The sequence below is a fragment of the Apostichopus japonicus genome, chromosome 6 (genome assembly GCF_037975245.1).
Source record: "Apostichopus japonicus isolate 1M-3 chromosome 6, ASM3797524v1, whole genome shotgun sequence".
Lineage (NCBI taxonomy): Eukaryota > Metazoa > Echinodermata > Holothuroidea > Aspidochirotida > Stichopodidae > Apostichopus > Apostichopus japonicus.
Genome location: NC_092566.1, coordinates 7,548,539 through 7,569,638, shown reverse-complemented (window position 1 = coordinate 7,569,638; position 21,100 = coordinate 7,548,539). Strand labels below are relative to the sequence as shown.

Genomic DNA, 21,100 nt, shown 5'->3' with positions numbered 1-21,100 from the left:
CCAAATCTCATGTCTGGTGGACACCATTTTGTCAAAGTATGAGGTGATAATTCCCACCAGAAGGTGATATCTCTTCACCTATCGTTTGATTTGATTTTTTCTCTCCTCTTTCCGTATTTTCGTAGCATCTGCATTGCATCGTCACTTCTGACGTCGATGCCATTTTTAGGTGACGTCGAAACAACATTTGTTAATAGTGAAAACTACCTCTATCGTAGAAAATAAAGTAAAAACACAACACAAAGTTGCATTACAAAATTCAAGAATGAGTCGCTCGCTATGTCATTTACTCTTTAGACTTGCCCAAGTCTTCATTCTAGTCTATGAAGGAAACAATTAAAACCTTGGTACTACATCCCAAAATCGTTTGTAAATCGTTTGTAGCTGTTTCGGGAGAGTCGTATATATCTCCTCCATCACCATGTCTTTTTTTTGGCATCGTTTCTCCCTGAATTTATGCTTTTATTTTTATTAATTTTTTCAACTTACCATCATCTTCCGCTTCTCCACCTGGACGAGGAACAAAGACAGGTTCTGAAGCAAAGCAGTCCTTCTCACTCCAAGACTTAAAGCTCTTCTCTTCCACATCTAATTTTGTCAGCTGTTAGGAAAAGAATTCACTGATGAACATGTTGAATTATGTCAAAGTACTTTTTTCTTTAAAACTACCTACCAGAGCTTTAGGGCAAATATTAAAGCCCCATTACACAGTCTATTTGCGGCACTAAAATGAACTAAAATAATCACACCGATCGTGACGATACACTTCCTTGTCAAAATTTCGGTCCACCCACAGAGATTTGAGTGAGTGAAAATTCCAAATGTAAATATCACCATGTCCTAGGACAGCTGCCTTTGTTTACCAACGGAATGAGCATAAATGAATCTTGCTCAAATCGTTGGTCGGACGCATGCATTTGTAAATATCCCAACCTGCATATGTTATAAACTGTCAAACAACAATGTACACTACACAATTTTAACCACCTGAGACCCAGACAGAACAGGTTTTTTTTACTGTTGGATTTGACTGTTAGGGAATGAAAGTAAATGACTCAATGGGTTCTTGTTAAATGGAGTGTTAAGCAGTTTTGTTAAGGAGTGTTAGCACAGGAGTGTTAGTTCAGTGGTTAACGCCGGTGCCTTTCAATCATAAGGTCCCCGGTTCGAGTCACTCCAAGATTAATGTATGTCGTCCAGTTAAAGAGTTGTTGACAATTGACAATTCATAATCATGGACGTTGAATATGAATGTAAGAGACTGATTTTGGTCAGCTTGCGGCTTTGATAAGCCAATGAGGCTCTTCGCGAGTTCCTGCTTGCAGGAGGATCTTAAATACGTACAAATGTGTAAATTAGAGCATCTCCCGCTACTATTAAAACTTAATTTGAATAGCGAGAGAAGGAGAGACCTGAATTGGTGTCGTCTACAACAGACATTCTGTAATGGTGTATAGGGACAGGCATGGCGATTGGGTCAAACATATCGGCCGTCATAAACCCTTAATGTACAGTTATGGAATGGAAAGGTCATGCCGTCTTCTCCAACATGTAATGTGCTTGACTAGCGTTTAAAACAAGAAATGTACACAGAGTAAACGGAGATATCTACATGTATGTATTTCCGGTTTGCTTGACCATGGCGAATGGGCCAAAATTTTGACCCAAAAAAGTGCAATGTCATGCTGTCTGATTATTTTGTATGATTTTGTATTATACCCATTAGTGCCAATGAAGGTGGTCTTCAGGTGAGTGTGGCATCTAAAAACAATCAAAACGAACTTTGTGACTAGAAGTCTACGTTACTACAAACCGAAATAAGTTAGAAAACCTATGAAAAAATTGAGGAGATGAAGAACTTAACAAATTTGAATCAAAGAGTTGAGATGAAGAAAGGCTAATACACACAGAGTAGCGGTTAAAAAATGAAACGGAGATAAGATGTTTTCCTATTCTTAGCAAGACTTACATTAAGCGGTGACGATTCACTTGGGAGGAAATTTCCCACAAAATAGGCATATCTGTACTTCCTTGCGTTGTAATCGTAATTAATCCTGGGAAGGTCTAGCGCTGCGGTGGAAAAGTGGAAAATGATCAGGGTTAGTGGGGGGTTCTATTACATAACTGGACCTTTTTACATTAATCATACATGCTATTAACTCATTTGAGATATGACCTTTTCACATCAGCTGAGGTTCATCAATGGAAGTGGCTGGACTACATAGTCTAACAGCCTCATGTAACTTGTTATATTGCATTACAAATTTGGCCAAGGAGAAATGACCTTGAATGCCATCAAACTGAGCTCTCTGTTGTATGTATGATCTTAAAAGAAGATGTTTTTAGAATTTATGAAAATACTTGGATTAACATTTTACTATTTAGGCCTACACTGAGGAGCTGACCTCATTACATTCCAGTGATGTAACATATTTCCGGATAAAAGACGGTTTTTTACTTCCTTTTTTTCTTGGACTATAACATCTCAAGACTAAAATTCTGTATAAAGTCATCCTTGTTTAAGGCTTAATATGACCTACGTGATGATTCAAATCGCCATAGCGATACAGGGTAGCAGAGAAACTTTCAGAAAATTTTCTTCACGGTGTGTTTTTTATTTATCTGATCATAGCTTTAATAATGAAGCACTTCTTTTGAGTAGCTGTAGACACAAAAGTTCAGATACATTTATCGAGCATATCAGTTAATCAAAGGAAAGAGCCTTGCAATAATCTAAATCAAACTGATTTGAACAACGTTCTAATTCTACCAGTAAATACTGAGCCGACAAACCAAGTAAGAACAATGCTCCTTGGTCTTTTCATTCACTGCGATGGTTAACCACAAAAGGTCACTGCAGTTCTTTTATAGTGAGAAACAGATCTCACTGTAAACTTCGAAATTTTATGCGTCGGAATATATAACTAAACACCTGTGAAGATCGTCAGTTGGGAGAGAGGATCGTGCCTTACGACTGAAGTTCTGTTTAACTAATTTCTCCTACCTAAGATGTTGTTAAATCACATTGATGACAGACAGCTATTTCTGCTGTGCCATTTAAAAACCCCAGTTTGGGTATACCCACATTCGTGGCATAGTATTTCCGGTGTACAATGAACACTGCCATCTATCTTGATGACAGCAGTGGCAGAAGTATACGACAGTTTGTTGAGATCGTCAGAGACTTTGCCCTCCTAGGAGAGGAAAACAGATAAGAGTTTTAATACGAACGTACCATATTCACAACAGGAAGAAACAGAAAAATAGATTTATAAGGACGAAGTGAAATGGCAAGAAACAGAAACAATGGATAAAGTTTTGTTTAGCTTAGTGATAATCAGGCCCAGCATTAGGAAGTCAATTTTAAAAGTTCATTTGAAACCCTATCCATGATCAATCAACCTTCAATCAATCAATCAACCAATCAATATCCCTTCTCTTTGTCGGTCTATTTCTCTTTGTCAAGCCCTCTCTTTTCGCTGGGTGTCTGCATTACGAGTCGGGCATGTAACTATCGCACCCATACCTGCTCGCTGGGCCACCGCTTATCGCCCCCATGCGACGGACCAGCCTGTACCTCGGCATCTGACCACTTTCTAAAATACTGAGGAATGTGAAGGCACCTGACTCATCGTCATTGCACTGCAACAGTGGTGATTAAAGTCATTTTAAACATCCCCCTCTCCCAGTTCCCAAGTACCCAGCTCAACAACACTGTACAGCAGCAGTGTTGACCAGATGAAGAGGATGACGTTCCTAATGAGGTTATGAACTGGACAGTGGTGTGGGCAAAGATTTAGGGGGGAAAGGGTGGGGGGAGGCCGTGGCGTCACCTTCCATCATACATTGGGCAAAAGATGGTCCAGTCCAGGGATTCTTTACAGGGGAGGGGTTGGGGGGAATATGCAAAAGTATAACATGTATACAACTCGTTAAAATAAAATAATCCGACATTGATATAAATTTCTGAAAATGACAGCAATAGAAATGCCGATGATAGTTGCCGACTGCTTACCATATGCTGAGGAAGTACAAATCGTCTTACTGACGACTCGGGTGGCGGTTCTGATGGAGATGCCAGATTAGAAAAATAAGTTTGCTTGATAATGGAAGGATTGTCGTAGGCGGCTACATCGAACACTATGTGGTCGTCCTCCTCGTAAGCGTTGATATGATGAAATAGGAATAATGGATCAGCAGTGTACTTGTACCTCGTAACGAGGCTTTTGCCAGTCTTTCGGGAGAAAACACGGATGACGGTCTTTTTACGATCGTCAAAGTACGTGGCGTCCTCGAAGCTGTAACGGAAGAGTCCTCCGAAGGCGAGCCTTAACGAATTGACAAAGAGAGGCTGTTCGACTAGGATAAAGTAATTTTCGGTCATTCCGTAGCTGTGGTAATAGGACGGATTGGGGTATGATGCTATCAAGGTCCCTATGGATTTAACTTCGACTTGGTTGTCTGGCCCTGCCGCGGGGGAAGAAAAATAATTATGAAAGAGCAATCTAAGAGAAAAATAAAACTTTTGAGAAAAGGAGAGAAAGCATGTCATTGTTAAATCAGTTTTAGTCATTTGGGTGAGTTCACTTCCACAGACAAAAGCAGCAAGAGAGAGACATGTGCACAAAATCTTTAGAATAGTAGATTCCAGGGAAGGGGAGGGAAGGGGCGGGGGAAGGCGCAGGGGAAGGGAATGGAGAAACTTATCCAAACACTTAACCAATATGCATAGGTTCAGTAAATGCTTTAAATGTAGGTTGCAGAACAGTTAAGGGAGGGGGAACATGCAAAATCATTTTCTCACTACTTATAACTTATTGTTTCTAATGCCTGAGGAGTGTTCTCTTTTAGATCTGCTTTGCTATCCTTACCTCGCTTAGGTGATACCTTGAAAAACTCATACATTGACTTGTACAAGAACAAAGTCCCTAGGTTGAATATGGTTCCATCGCTGTCAGTGTGAGGATGAGCTGTGGCTGTATGAAGTTTGACTCTCTTTGTAAAATCAACCTACAGTAAGCAAACAAAAATAAAATGAATGAATAAATAAATAAATAAACAAGTAATTAAATCATCCTGCTACCAGAGAGATTGAACAGTGCACAGTTTGATGTGAGCAACCCCTGTTACAAGACATGATGATTTGAGCTGTGTGATCCCTATGACAAGATAGTTTAAGCTATGTAATCCCTATGACATGATCATTTGAGCTATGTGATCCCTATGACATGATCATTTGAGCTATGTAATCCCTATGACAAGATAGTTTAAGCTATGTGATCCCTATGACATGATAATTTGAGCTGTGTGATCCCTATGACAACATGGTTTGGGCTGTGTGATCCCTATGACATGATAATTTGAGCTGTGTGATCCCTATGACAACATGGTTTGGGCTGTGTGATCCCTATGACAAGATAATTTGAGCTATGTGATCCCTATGACAAGATAATTTGAGCTATGTGATCCCTATGACATGATAATTTGAGCTGTGTGATCCCTATGACAACATGGTTTGGGCTGTGTGATCCCTATGACATGATAATTTGAGCTGTCTGATCCCTATGACAACATGGTTTGGGCTGTGTGATCCCTATGACATGATAATTTGAGCTGTGGGATTCCTATGACAACATGGTTTGGGCTATGTGATCCCTATGACATGATAATTTGAGCTGTGGGATTCCTATGACAACATGGTTTGGGCTATGTGATCCCTATCACAAGATAGTTTAAGCTATGTGATCCCTATGACATGATAATTTGAGCTGTGGGATTCCTATGACAGCATGGTTTGGGCTGTGTGATCCCTATCACAAGATGGTTTGCACTATGTGATCCCTATGACATCATGGTTTGGGCTGTGTGATCCCTATGACAAGATGGTTTGAGCTGTGTGATCCCTATGACAACATGGTTTGGGCTGTGTGATCCCTATAAGAAATGGTTTCGGCTGTGTGATCCCTATGACAAGATGGTTTGAGCTGTGTGATCCCAATGACAAGATGGTTTGAGCTGTGTGATGATCCCTATGACAAGATAGTTGTGTAACCTGTATAATAGTGTTGACTGTGTGATCCCTATGACAACCACGTTTGAGATTTGTGATCCCTATGGCAAGATATTTTGAACTGTGTGATCCCTTTCACAAGTTTAAACTGATATGTATAACAAGATATTTGGAGCTGTGTAATCCCATTGATAACACGGCTTTAAGCTTTCATCCATATGTCATTCCTATCACAAATGTTTCACCTGTGCAATCTCAGTTTATGTACGAGATCAATTGAAAATATGTGATCCTATTTACACTGTTTAAACTGTGTGATCCCTAGATGTTACAAGATCATATGAAAACACACCTTTTCCCCAGTATCGAGACTTTCGCTGTCTATTTGGTACGTTCGAGCAGTCTCTCCGGTTGCCCAAAAGTCGCCTGCAGCTTCAAATAGATTAACGTTGCTATTGTCGGAAGACAGAACTGCCGGAGCAAACCAGGCCATGAATTTTTGGAAAAGGGATTTACATGGATCCGCCATGGCTGCTGTACCAAACTCGGTCTTGGCATGGTAAGTCTTGTTGAGGGATTCTAGGTATGAGTCGCTTTGTAGAAATTTATTTTGGTAAAAAACCGCTCCTGAAAATGTGAACACAAACAAAACTGACGTTCATGTGAAGGTGCATCTAGGTCAATAACCTATATTTACATACCTGTGCTTTGTTATAAGCTGTTAGGTATGTATTATTACTATTAGAATGATACAGGTCTAAAGTTTCAAGCTCACACCTTCCTATGATCTCTTCCCTGCCCCCCCCCCACCCTCCTCCATATCCTCTGACATTTGATTAATGCCACCCTGCTAAACCACCATTCTCCCCTCTATTTCCATCAATTCTCCGTTTGAAGAATTTTACATGTTACCTTGTATCCGCCATGTGCACTTCAAAACTGGGCTACACTCCACATACAAAACTCTATCCTCACAGCCCAAAAAAACCGAGTGTCAACAGAAAAGAATCAATTTACTGCTGACATTTCAAAACACATACAGTTTGCAAGGATATGAGTACACCCACTCTCTCACCTCCACCCATTTCCTAAAATTAAATTCATCTACACCTAACCCGTCCCCAACCTCTTCTGGTGCCCGACCACTGGTGACCCCACCTGTACCTACATCTCCATTGAGCTATTACATGGATACGTCTGTTCATATTAATACATGTGTAAAAGTAAGTTGGTCTGAAGTTTCGATCCTAGCAGGATCTTCTTCAAAGGCTAAATGACAAAAGTAACAGTAACAGAAGGGACAAAAACACGCACAGAATACAGACAGGTTAATGAGCAATGGTGAACACAAAAAGATGGATGAAAGGGGATTAGTAGACAAGGGATGGAGAGAAGAAAGAAGGAAACCAACAGGGGAAGAGGAGATGTACGAGATAAACAGTGGAGGGACAAAGAGAGCATTAAGGGAAGGGAGTAGGGAATCAACTGGAGAAGGACAAACTTGTACAGAAAGGTGTGGAGAAAAAAAGGTGGAAGAGAGCTATGGGAAGATGAGTGATTTGGGGGGGGGGGGAACAAGGGGAGAAGGAGGAGGTGGGGACAGAAGAAAAGTTAGTCAGGCCAACTTACTTTTACACATTCTCTTACACAGGCTCTCAAGTGGATAGGCAGTTTGCTAACAATTTTATTTTATTTTCATATTAATACAATGATTGTGAAATGACTGACTTCAAATTAACCAATAGCAGAGCATAACTAACTGATAAAAATTAACTACACATCTGAGTGAGATGGCCACTGGAGTCGTCACCACAACTGGTCATTGATCCACCGTTCGTGTTTCCGTTCGAGGGGTCACTGCTCCTTTCTTTCTGCGTTCGAGTGACGGTGCACAACGCAATACATTTCGAGTGGCCGGTGACTAACACGGCATTCGTGCGTATGACCGTTATTCGTTAAACCAAACATAAAGTGTGATACTAGGTATTTAAAAGGATGTGAAGGGATAAACAGCTGACCTTATTACAAAGTTGGTTCAACAAGTTCCAGTTTATCTATTCTATATAAATGAGATGTTAGGAAGGGGATAAAGAGTGGTGTTTCACTTTTATTAACCTTTTTAGACAGACGCAATGTGTACCGTCTCTCAAACGAAAAAGAAGATGGAATCATATCATCGTGGATGCTACAGTTCACCCCTGCTTGGTCAAGAAGGGTATAGAACATACTGTATCACACAAATCGCCTTCACTGAGCAAACAACTCATTTTTTTACTAGATCTTCTAATGGCATGCTTCATATGCATGACAAATCAGTAGTCAATATGATGGATTTTGCTCCAGTCAACATGCGGATGTGCTCAAATCATACATCCACGAATCGTACATTGACTAGCCTGCAGAGTAAACTTTTGAAAAATCTTTCAATGTTTTAATCTGTGAGAAACAATCAAGCTCTTTTGAGGAATTTATTTCTCCTGTCATTTATCTTTAGCTAATTGCTAACGATATAGGTTGCGATCAGGATAATTTTGAATGCCATAATGGGCATTGTGCCTTTAGCATTTTGTCTAAACATGTGTCTAACCATAGAGCACATTTGGAATAGTTTTCTTCAACCAGTACGTGCGCTTTATAAATCTGCCTAGAAATCACACCAAAGTTTTCGCCACGCGAGGCTACTTAAGGAAACTGAGACCAAACAGACATTTTATATCCGAACCTTACAAAAGCCCAGTTCTATTGAAGGAATCTCAAGTGCCTCTTCATGTCAAATGCACTGCACTGCTTTTTGTGACCTTTATCTTGAAACTTTCTCAGCCTATTCAAGTATGCCAATTACCCTAGCAACGAGAATGAAAGATGTATCAAAACATATATGTACTGGTTTGAAACATGCACTGAATGCAAAAGATCTGTTATCCTTTCTTCTTTGTCAAAGACAGGGAGTATGGCTAGTAAATTATTCACATGTATGAGTTCAGACTGCTATCAGCCTAGATACTTGTTAAAGTTCATTTGTGGGTCTTGACATCTTAATACTTCACAAGAATCACACAACAACCTAAGACAAGCTATATAAACTGCGGCAGCCCAAAGTTAAAGATCTGAAAACAGCGCTGTTTGACCTGTTTCATGTACAGATCAATTATAATATTGTTTTTAACATGTTATGTATTTAGTAAAAGTGTCAAAAATACATGACAGCAACATGGCAGGCAGCCTGTGGTACATCTATGGCAGGGCAAATTATTAAGCATTTCTTCCAGGCCTTACATTTTGGTCGTTCCGACCAAAATGTAGCAAATATAAGAAGGACCATTATATATACACTGATGAAGGTGTAAAAAACACCAGCTAAGGGGGGGGGGAGAGATACAGGGGTGATACCAATTATATATTTACCTATTTGGGGGCGCTATTTCATTAAACTGCAATCTGAATGCGATCTATATGAGACTGATCGTCCACCAGATATACTTCGCACCTGGTTTTGGTTGTGCGGACAAAAACTTGGTTGTCTAGACATTTCACATACTAGGACATAAAAATTCAAAAGCAATCTGCCAAAAGATCAATACCATCCTCCAAAATCCTGGCAAAACCGTGTCATACCTTGCTTGAAGCTGAATTTATGTAGTACGGCCATGCCATCGAACCAATGTTTGAATTTATGAGGTCCGACGGTGAACTTTCCAGGCCCGACACGGATCAGGCTTCCCGTAAGCCATTCAGGAATGCTACCTGCGAGGATTAGAAAGAAAAGAATTATGCAAAAGAATGCGCATGAATACAGTACAGTCATCATAGGAATGATTTGCACAGTAATTGACATTACTGATAACCAACCAAATCAAAGCTGCTCCTGTTTTCATTTTAATCTGAGATGACTTTTAAAACTAAAGAAATCTGAAATAAGTTACAGCATGGCATCACTGTCAATTAATGCTTTTAAGCAGCTTTCCGAGTTACATTACTGATCAATTTCTATGTCAGTCAATAATATAATAACAAAAATACCAGACAATATATATATATCATTGGCTTTTTTTTTCTTTTCTTTTTTTGTCGTGTTTCTTTTCAAGTTATGATTGAAAATTTGGAAATTTTCCCATTTGGCTTTTGCATGTGATTTTAACACTAAAATAGATATCAAAAAGAAGGGTCTGGGCAATAAAATGTTGAGGAATGATTGATATTGGATTATTGGTACAAGTTTGCAAGTTTTAGCTTTATCTTCAATTGGTTGAAGAAAGCATCTAGGAGAGTGTCATAGTTCAATCATGTACAATTTTATATTTGAATAATAATTGATAGGTTCATGGTAAAATTGAAAACCAACACAGACAACACTCTTGCTCATTGTACAAGCAGGCCTGGTACATTCTACAATTTATTTTGAAATGAGCGTAAATTACTATTGTATAAAATGGTAAGCATGAGTGTAATGTTTATCAGTGAGGATAATTCAATCACTAGTTAAATATAGCTAAATGCTATATATATTTGAACCAGCATAACTTTAGATTTCTGAAAAGAGTGACGGGTAGCCTGAGATAAAGAGAGTTTCCAACAAGCTGAACCTATATATCCTGTACACTTTTGAATCCATTATCTGATTTAGAGTAGTACTACATATATGGCAAAATATATGGTTAAATATCAATTTTATCGTTGACCCACAGTGGCATAGCCAGACATTTGGAAGGTGCAGGGAGCACAGGGGGGGGGGAGGGGCACAACAACATGGGAGCAACATGAAGGCACAGAATGCAGATATTGCGAACTGGTGATGGAGGTCCCAGTGGGAGGCCCCAGAGCGCCAAGCCAAGGACATGAGATCAGCTACAAATCAGAAAAACTTTGGAGGAAGACGTAATCAATTATACTAGTTAGTAGAAGTGAAAAAGTTGTGTATCTTCATGATTCGGATTTATTTTGGACATGGCAAATTTCATTGGGGGGGGGTATCAGGTGGGCATCAAACATATTTTGGGGGCACTTGTCCCACCCACTCTTGCCCTCCTTGAAGAAAGTGGGCGCATAATGTATTATAACAAGGTGAATCATACTCAACTTACAACTAGGACCTAGAATATTGCAGTATATATGCATAAAAGAAGTTTAAACTTTGGCCATGTGATACGTAAAGACCGATCATTCTAACACACAGGCAAATGCACCTGTACTAAAATTTGATTTGTTCAAAGTTCAAGACATGTAATGCAACTGGTATCGTTATATTACCTAATAACAGTAAAACAAGACACCACATTTCTGTTTCCCTTGCTTGCTTACAATATCACAAAGTAATAAAAGCTCCTCCTACATATAAACTGTACATGGAAATATCACACCTTTGCTGTAGACTTCAGTGTGACTACGATATTCAGATTGCTTTACGACACATATATATTGTATAAAAATGAAGTAGTTTTATAAAAGAAACCTACAGTGTAGGCAATTTACACAGTGGAATGCATTGCTAATGTAAGTAGATAAACTACTGTACTGTAAGTAGGTGAGAAAGTGGGTACATGTGATCATGTGTACTAGGAACTGGTACCATATATAGGATAGGGTTCTAGTACATTGTTCTGTCACACCTGAGGACAAGAATGAGGGGAGTGAGTGCACCAGATATAATTTCACACAAAGTATAGCTGGTCCACATACTAAAAGAATAAGTGAGTTATGGCAAAACCCAACAATATGAAAGATTCCCCAAAAATGTCCAAATAAAAGAACTATGTGAAGAAGTGTGCCCCACAAGCCGCAAGGTTAAAAGTAAGGCCTTGAAGTATAGCTCCTATGAGTTACCAATGTCAGGATCCCTTGGTAGAATGCGAAGTAGGTCAGAAGACTTTAATGGTCACAGTGAGAGGACAATACTAAAAGTGTGCATGCTCTTGCCAGAGTACGGTTGTTGTGAGGTGACAGGGAAGTGAGGAGATGATATAAAATTGTACCAATCAACATCCTACACAGATCTGCTTATAATAAGATAGCAACATGCAATTTAACCCAAAACTGTTGAAAACACCCTGAAATATTGCAATTTTCATTTATTGTACATGGGAAAAGCACATTGCTTCATTATTGCTATCAGTCCGATAAAACTGCCTAGAACACTGTGCTTCTGTAAAAATACCTGACTAATTTTGAAGTTACTTCATACCATGCACAGCTCAGCGTGGAGCTGCACAGCTAGCTTGCATGCCATGCGGCATACATCCGACCTGATTTACATTGATGGAATGTTATTGGATGAAGAATGGCATTCTTAAAGTGAATTAATGGTCATCAGTATTGATAGTTAAAAATGCTAATAATTGCTCCGAAGTATTTAAATACATGTACTTTCCTCTTAGTTCTGAATCTCCCAAATAATTCCCAGACAGTGGCAGTGCGTCCATATAGTCAGAGGGGGCGGATGCCCCCTCCCCCCCCCCCCCCACGGACACAAATGGACTGCTGGCGCCCTTTTCAGCTTTTTACCACTTTTCACTTATTCGCGATTATTGACTTTTTTATTGCGCTCTCAAATACCTATTGACAATTGTCACATTTGTTGGTGTAATTTTCTGACAAAATGGCGATGACACCTATTTATTCTTCTTTTACCTGCAAATTAGCAAGGCCTGGAAAGGGTCATTTCCGGCGATCTAGGGAGTACCTTTACTCAAAATATGTCTGTACGCTCCGCACCAACCTGTGGTGGCACTCCGCTTAGATAGTGTCGAAAGCCCCCCTACAGACCATTCTCGCCCCCTCTGACCAATACCCCTAGCTCCGCCACTGAACATGTATGCAGTACCACTCTTTCCACATCCTAACCAACTGCAGATGACATATCCATGAAAAGACCGGAACCCAGCTTAAATATGGAACCGTACCTCAAGTTGACATGCCAGATACAGAAGATAACAGATGTCACATAGAAACTGACCGTATCCTACACATACTGTACACTCAGCAACAGACATTTGCTTCCCTGCAAGGAAACGATTGTAATGACTTTTGTGTTCACACTTGAGTGAACACTGCATAAATCTGTTGTATTGGCTGTCTGTGTTATAACCTACAGTATCATGCTGGATATGTTGCTCCAGTGTGCAATAAGCAAGTCTCTGAATAAAATACTGAGCACTAAGTCTGTAGGTTAGTTTTATTATTCTAATGAGGCTGAGGCTTTAGAAACTGAAAACCAGGGGTGGGTTGGGATAGAAAATTGAACAGTAAATTGCTGTGAGTTCATCCTGCAGTTTGGGACTAGGGATGTAAAACAGAACTGCCTAACTGTAATTAAATGTGCAATGTAAATTATAATGTAATCCTTGTCATCTTACATTTTATAGGTGCTGTATAAAAAGCCAGCACAAACCCTTCTTTCTACAGTGACTCTGGAAAGTAAGTTTGTCAAATGTTTTTCCTTTTCCCATGTAAAGTGACTCAATTCGATGATTGATTTCATTTCATTCCTTTTTCACTTTTTAAAAAAAAGATCTTTTCAGCCTTCTGTTTGATGTAGTAAGTGTAGAATACACTATAAACAGTTAAGATAAATTCTAGATTATTCACACAGGTGTTATAAAAACCAGATACTGGGGAAATTCCCAGGACAGTTTTAGGAAGAAACTTGAACCACTGACAGCAAATCCCCAAAATACGGGTCAAACAGGTCAAACGAAGACAGAAAAATTAATATGACCCCCCTAGTCAGGAAAGATATTGGTAGAGACTAGACTCTAATTGATGAGTTATCTATAAATGGGTAAACTAGCTGGTGGGGTTTATACCATTACTTCATGCTTTTATACGTACACAAAGCTCAGTACTTAGCTGTACATATATACACTCTCAACACAAACTGCATACGGACATAATGGTGCAAGTAATTTCATATTACAGTACTGATGGAGTGAATACCAAAGACAAATCCCATTTAGAATATGTATGTTGTACATTTTTTTCATCGCTCTACCCACTCTTAAAAGAATGACTTTTAGGACCAACTTTGATTTTGATACCGGGCAAATTTTGGAGGATTTGGGTTTTTGTTTTCTGGTTGTCCAGAAGGATATGCACTGTATGAGAGACGTGAATATTTGGAATAATAGAACACCAGCTTTGGGCCAGTAAAGCTTCCCTTCAGGTACATCATACTGTCTGTAGGTGTACAAATATTTTTGTCTTTAAAATTATCAAAAGCGGCTAAAAGTGATACCAATTTGTCATTTTACCCATTTTGGGATATGAAGCTACAATCAAGCCAAATTTGATATTTAACAACTAGTCATACCACTAGTCATACACCAGTCGGATCAGCAAAGCTGTTTTTGGTTGTCCAAACAGAAAATTGGTCAATCATGAGCACCATTTTGAGATGATGTTGATACACTTAAAAGAGGTAAGAAAATAGAAAAGAAAAGAATTCATTAGACTGATAAGCTGAGTTTCAACCGAAATGTTTGGCCGACGAAACGTTGTATATAATCGAAAGCACATTCATTCATGAATTTACAAAGGTTTATTAAAAACTTAACTTGCTTAAAAAAGTTCAGGAGCTGGTGTCTTACTGTAGTGTGATTGACTTGAGCAATAGTACTTGGATTTTTTTATATATATATCGCTTTATTTGGTAAGTTTGTTGATCAAAATTAAAAATGTTCCCTAAAGAGCGACAGTCCATACCTAGATAAATCCATCAGGTCTCTTTCACAAAGTTAGCAAAATGAATTTGATACGCCACAACGGAGACACTATCTTCAAAAGAATGTCGGGTTATGGGAATGTATGGAATCACTGACCAGTACAGCTCTGTGCAGAGTCAGTATTTGTAGTATACATTACTAATTAGATATGTACAGTACTAATTATACCGTGCTAATTAGATATGCTAAGTGTGTGCTAGAGCCAAGTACTACAATAGGAAGTAATTATTGCCAGGTTTTAAAAACTGTTTTATGAGGGCAATCCTGTTTATAGTGATAAGGACATGGCTTGTTACACATCTGTACACATCTGTACAGTACTAGCATGCAAACGGCATAGGCCAGATAGCATATAGTAAACGGTAAACAGGTTTCATACAAAAGTTTGTGACACATAACAAAGGGCACTTGTAGCATTTTTAGAATAAAACACATCCGTTTTGAAATGTACAATTTAGCAATTTAGCAAAAACACACCAACGGCAAAAAAAGATTTATCAACCCCCTCCCCTCTTTTAAGAAATGTAAAAAGAATTAACATAACTATATGTAAAAACGTATACTACAATAACATCAACACACATCCTAATGTAATATCACCGGCCAGCACATTTCAAATATAAAAAAAATTAAATACCACATGTGTGTATACCTATGAGTTCATGCATGGTATTATTATTACTGAGCAAAAGTTTTCATTTAATGAGAAACACACCATTTCACCCATGCGCTGAATCAGAATGGCAAGAAAGAATGAGGAAGCTTGCTAGAATCTTTTCAAGAAGCTCTAGACATGGCAGAATTCATGCTCTTGTTAAGAGGAGACAGGTAGGTGAGACATGAAGTAAACCTTGGAGATGTGACCTCAGATGAGGACAATGCAAGAGGTCATTTCAAGGTCACACAAGTCAATTATGCCAATTGAACAATCAAACTTGTCATTTACTTTGACAGTAATTATACCTATTTTCATCAAGCCCTTTCTTAATTGCTTTGTGTTGTTTTCGAGACCCCTGGGAATAAAAATACTTTGAAGTGTGTGGTGTTTACAGCCATTCCTGTTGACTTAGTTGGAAAGAGTTCCACTGGACTGTTTACCTAAACCAGTTTAGCCATTAACAAAACCCAAATACTGACAGTCAACAATGTATGCAAGGCAAATAGCATCCATAGGTGACTATCATCCCAGACTAGATATAAAGAAACCCACAGAAAAAGTTACTTGGAAGTCTGTGCCAATTCTTCATTTTTATTAGCTTCCCCCGAAAGTCTAATGGGATTTTTCTCATTTTTTTTTTTTGTGGCACTTGCAAGGTTCATTTGGAGTTTTATAACCCTGGGTTCATATTCATCTTGCAAAACAATTATAGGAGACTAAGGAGAGTATCATCCCAGACTAGATATAAGGAAACAGAAATGGTTACTTGGAAATTTGTACCAATTCTTCATTTTAATTAGTTTCCTGAAACTCTAAGGGAATTTTTTTTTTTTTTTTTTTGGGGGGGGGTCTTGCAAAACAGGGTTCGTTAGGCTATAACCCAGGGTCGTACACATCTTGTAAAACAATTGTAGGTGAGTATAATCCCAGATAGGATATAGGGAAACCCACAGTTACAGTCTGTGCCAATTCTTCATTTTTAGTAGTTTTCCCGAAAGTCTAAGGGAATTTCCTTCTTTTTTTGTGGCCCATGCAAGGTTCATTTGGACCTTTATAACCCTGGGTTTGTACTTATCCCAGGCAGGATATAAAGAAACCCACAGGAAAATGTAACTTGGAAGTCTGTGCCAGGTCTTTATTTTTATAAGTTTGCCAAAAGTAAAAGGGAATTTTTTCTTCTTTTTTTTGTGGCCCTTGCAAGAACACGTTTCATTAGGTTTTGTTCCTGGGTCATACACATCTTGCAAAACAATTGTAGGAGAGTTTAATCCCAGACTAGATATAAAGAAACCCACGGGGGGAAAAGTTACTGCAAAGTCTGAGCCAATTCTTCACTTTTATTGGTTTCCTGAAATTCTAGGGGAATTTTCCCATTTTTTGGGGGCCTTTGCAATAACAGGATTAATTTATAACCCTTGGTTTGTACAGATCTTCAAAACAAATAAAAACTATGTCAATTTTCAAGGTTGACCTTAACATGACCACATAATTTGATCACAGGAGCCAAATATGGTTAATATAGCATGAGTGAAATTTCATAGATCAAAGGCTAGTATGTAGCAATAATGAGTCCAATGAAATGTGTTGTTATAACACTAGGTAAACTGTAATAATTGCTGCTACTGTACTTTTATAGGAATTTACATTTTTAGCCTCCACTAAAAATGCCTCCACTGAAATATTAATTTCCAGCCTCCACTGGGATTTAAACCCGGGCGTCCCATTTATATGCGGACACCCTAACCACTAGGCAATGGATGCTGATTGTATGTCCAGAGGTTGGAAACCGGTAAGGAAGGTCGTAAATATAAATATATAGATCTACAGTGAAATTACGACCTTCCTTACCGGTTTCGAACCTCTGGACATACAATCAGGGTCCATGGCCTAGTTGGTTAGGGTGTCTGCGCACAAAGCGGGAGGCCCGGGTTCGTATCCGGGTGGAGGCTGAAAGTTTTTTCACTGTTCTGGATTTTCCTTCTCATTAGGCAAATTCTCAGGATTATTAGACCTCTGTGTATACATGTATGCTCAAAAGAATCTAGTCCAATGTTTTCATATTAATGATAGTGTAGACAGGGGCGTCAGAAGCTATTTGGGATTGGTACGGCAGATCAGAGTGTGGCCATCTATCATAATTATCGGGGGGACGTTTGGTAGGTCAAACTACGCTACGCGCCACCATGGTTGGCACGTAGCGCAATGGAGAAAATTTTGAAAAAATGTCTCCCAGATTGCAGGAAATGGCACTTCCCGAGCTTGAAAACAAGACCCCTGCCACCCGACTAATCTTCTGAAACACATTTTGAAGTTTGTTTCATTTTGGTTCTTTACTTTTTGCCATTTTTTTTTTCTTAGTCCTACTTTTTTTTTTATTTTTTTTTTAGCGCTGTGAATATTGGTCCGGCAATCTGTGCACAACAATTTTGTAAACATCTCTAATGTTCACACACCATCAATGAATGCATTATAGCAAACCCAATGAAGGTTGCATTGACCTACCCCCTGGCTATTGTACCTATTGTTATCCTCCCTAAATCTAGGTGAATATTAACCAACTAAATCCCTTCAATGACTATGTTCAGGGTAATCTGTTCAATAAACTGTCTGCAAATGTGCAGTCCAATAGGAGCAGTAGTTTGCATCTAATCAATGGCTATCTTGGATATAAGTCTAGACAGAGGAATACTGGTGAGCTGGAGAGGAAACATCCTGTGACAGACACTGTGATAGACACTGTGGCACAGTGACTGCCACTGTGACAGACACTGTGGCACAGTGACAGACACTGTGACAGACACTGTGGCCGACACTGTGGCCGACACTGTGGCCGACAATGTGACAGACACTGTGACAGACACTGTGACAGACACCGTGACAGACACCGTGACAGACACCGTGACAGACACTGTGACAGAATGAAATATTCCACAGTAGTCATACATGTGTCTAACCGACAGTTTGCTCCTGAACTCGAAACATGCATGCTTGCAATTCTGTAAGTGAAGGCTGTCGTCTGTGGCATTCTGCTTCTTTCAAGTAAAAATTATCCAAGACAAACTGAAGCTAGAGGTTTTTATGTTTTTTGTTATAATTTGCTGGTTTCGGATTTGAAAATGTTACCCAAATGTTATGGAAATTCGTGCTCAGTAAAAGTAACAATGAGAGGGATCAAAGCTCCACAAACATTTGTAGAGAATAAGTATGGACAATGTTAAAATATCTAATATGGACTAAAAGGCAATCGAATGATCCCAAAATATCTATCGACTGCTTTAGAAACAAGCTGTGTAATTATTTGCTGTAGTTTGCTACATGATTGGTTTACCTTGAAATTGTGTAAAAAATTAATGTTGTTGTCTTCATACTTAAATCATGTTAGCTTTTTCTTTTATCGAATGGGTCTAAATGGCAGAAAACTAGGACTATCATTTATAAGAAAGTGAGAAAAAAATGATATGTTTCAGCATTATTTGTCAAGTTTAAACTAATGTGAATGTTTCACAGCTGTTTTTGTTTCTGGTCCTTTGAAACAATATTTTACTGACTCAGAAAAGTTGAAGTTGAAAAGTAGCCTTGATAAGCATACCTGAGACTGTGGCCTTTATTGGACTTTCTATTTCTTCTTTAAGCTCATAACTCATGAATTGGTGTAATGGTGGGGTGTCCAGTTCAGCCATGATAATTGTAGGCAAAGGCTTCTTTCAGCGGTCTGTCAGTCATCCAATGTCTTTACAAACAGTCACTCTGCTTGGTTAAATACTGTAAGTTGTCTCAGATATAACCTATCTTGAAAAATAAGATTAAAGACGCACATGACCATATCAGAGATAAATTGACCCTCATATCTGTAGCAAACAATCTTTGACTCATACTCAACCCAAACTATATGCACATTATCAAAAAAGAATGTTTTTCTTGTGCGCAGGAGTCATGGCCTCAGCCAACATTTGAATAGAAGACAGTACCACTTGTTCCCCTTCTCCTAAGTTTATATTTCATATTTATACATTTTCATTTAGAGAAATTTGTACATCATTCTGTTGATGAATAGAGTACCAATTGTGCAAACCAGCAGTCAGACAATGTTGTATTTAAATTTGGTCCAAATATACTGTAAATATAATAATGCTAAGAGGGGGATGGCAGGTACTTTTGATAGTAATATTTGGAAGACAACACGTGACATTCATGTTTTAAACCATATTTGATCATTTCAGATTCAACCATTGTGATTATTATAACTGGCCTAGACAAATCACATATGTCATACATACTTAAATTTCATTGGCAAACTTGGAATAAATGCATAGATCTGTCATTTATTCTTATTTTTAATTTAACTTCAGTAAATTTGTGGACCAAAAAGCTAAAAAAAAGCTAATCTCAGTCACATTTCATCATTTTCATAGACCTACGTACAGTACTTTGTGTAAACCTCAGATGGCCCATGGTCCAAATATGAAAAACATTGTGCACCAAGTAAACATTTTGGCAAAGTTTTAAGAAAAGGGTTTGTCTCAGTGAGACCTATGGCCTAAATTCTAACGTTAGACTCTTATTTAGTATAGCATGGTGGGCTCATAATTGACGCACTTAAGGATTTGATCAATGATGTCTATCAAGGAAAAATCCAAATCACTCAACTGTATGTGTTTTTCATATGTGTAGTTCCTCAGAAATGTTATGATCTCAAAATATTTAAGGTTCTGTGCTTATGCACCGTACAATTGAGCAAAATTAGACCACAAAATGTCTGCTGTGTCAAGTTCTTTCATACCCCTAAATTGACACATTACTCGATAAGCTAACTGTAGTGTAGGCCTTAGTATACATCCATTGACTTTAGATGCTGTTTGCTATGCTCTGAGCCTCTAAGCTCAGACAGGTCAGGTCCCAGAGAGTAGTGTTATCATATTGAGGTAATGTTGCTTACTTTTAGGATGTAAGATTTCCAAATGCCCAAAAACTTGCAAAACTGGGGGGAGGCCGGGAGGGTGTTAAAAGCTTAAATGATACCACAATTTGGTCAGCAAATAGCTGAAATGGATTCAAACTCATGAAATATGTAATTCTGCTTGACTGCAAAAAGTTTAGGTGAACTGCGGTATCGTTGCTAGTAATAATTGAAGGTGCGTCAGTTACGGGGGTGCGTCAATTATGAAGCCTTTACTATACTAGTACTACTCTAAAAAGTGCCATCTAAAAATTCCCGAATGGAATAACTCGTCCGAAACTAATGCAATGCAAATAGTATTCAACAGGGTAGTCAACGGTCATTAATATTTGATTTAAGTAAACATTTGTAAACCGAAGTGGTTTCCCTACTAACAGTACACTTAGCATTCCTACTACTTCGGTGTTCATAAAAAGTAATAACTAACGAGATAAGGTAAGATCGCTTGATGATAACAATAACACATTGCTAGGTCCTATGATAAGTATGAACACAAGGACCTGGCGATAAAACGGCGATCATTTAACTAATTACTCTTTCCTCCCTACTGATAATATTACAATCCACGTCCAGTTACAAAAACATTTTGTAGCAAAACCTACCTGCAACAAGCACAGACGATCCTTGATATAATCTTCTTCTGAGAGGTGAAATTTCTCAGTAACTTTCATTTAGTCTACAGATTACAGGATCGGAGACCGCAGACACCACACACATTGCACTCAGTCTAGTCTGGTACCGGTATAATTAGTACGTACACA

General features: G+C 38.6%; 1 protein-coding gene and 1 long non-coding RNA gene across 4 annotated transcripts in view; both read right to left on the bottom strand.

Moving 5' to 3' along the window:
• Positions 1–21,100, bottom strand: part of LOC139968848 (uncharacterized) — a 190,391-nt gene that overhangs the window by 164,485 nt on the left and 4,806 nt on the right. The gene's annotated exons all lie outside the window — the stretch shown is intronic.
• The window catches only part of LOC139968831 (beta,beta-carotene 15,15'-dioxygenase-like), a 27,238-nt gene extending 6,138 nt beyond the window's left edge, over positions 1–21,100 (bottom strand). The window contains exons 1-9 of one of the 3 annotated variants that reach the window (XM_071973333.1): positions 20,942–21,100; positions 18,972–19,171; positions 9,626–9,754; positions 6,363–6,637; positions 4,872–5,010; positions 4,016–4,467; positions 3,086–3,194; positions 1,970–2,070; positions 490–601 (exon numbers count right to left, since the gene is read on the bottom strand). In XM_071973333.1, the coding sequence (XP_071829434.1) occupies positions 490–601; positions 1,970–2,070; positions 3,086–3,194; positions 4,016–4,467; positions 4,872–5,010; positions 6,363–6,637; positions 9,626–9,754; positions 18,972–19,062 (1,408 nt within the window). In that variant the 5' untranslated portion in view covers positions 19,063–19,171; positions 20,942–21,100. The remainder of the gene's footprint in view (positions 1–489; positions 602–1,969; positions 2,071–3,085; positions 3,195–4,015; positions 4,468–4,871; positions 5,011–6,362; positions 6,638–9,625; positions 9,755–18,971; positions 19,172–20,941) is intronic. The other 2 variants (XM_071973334.1, XM_071973335.1) reach the window with 2 other exon arrangements.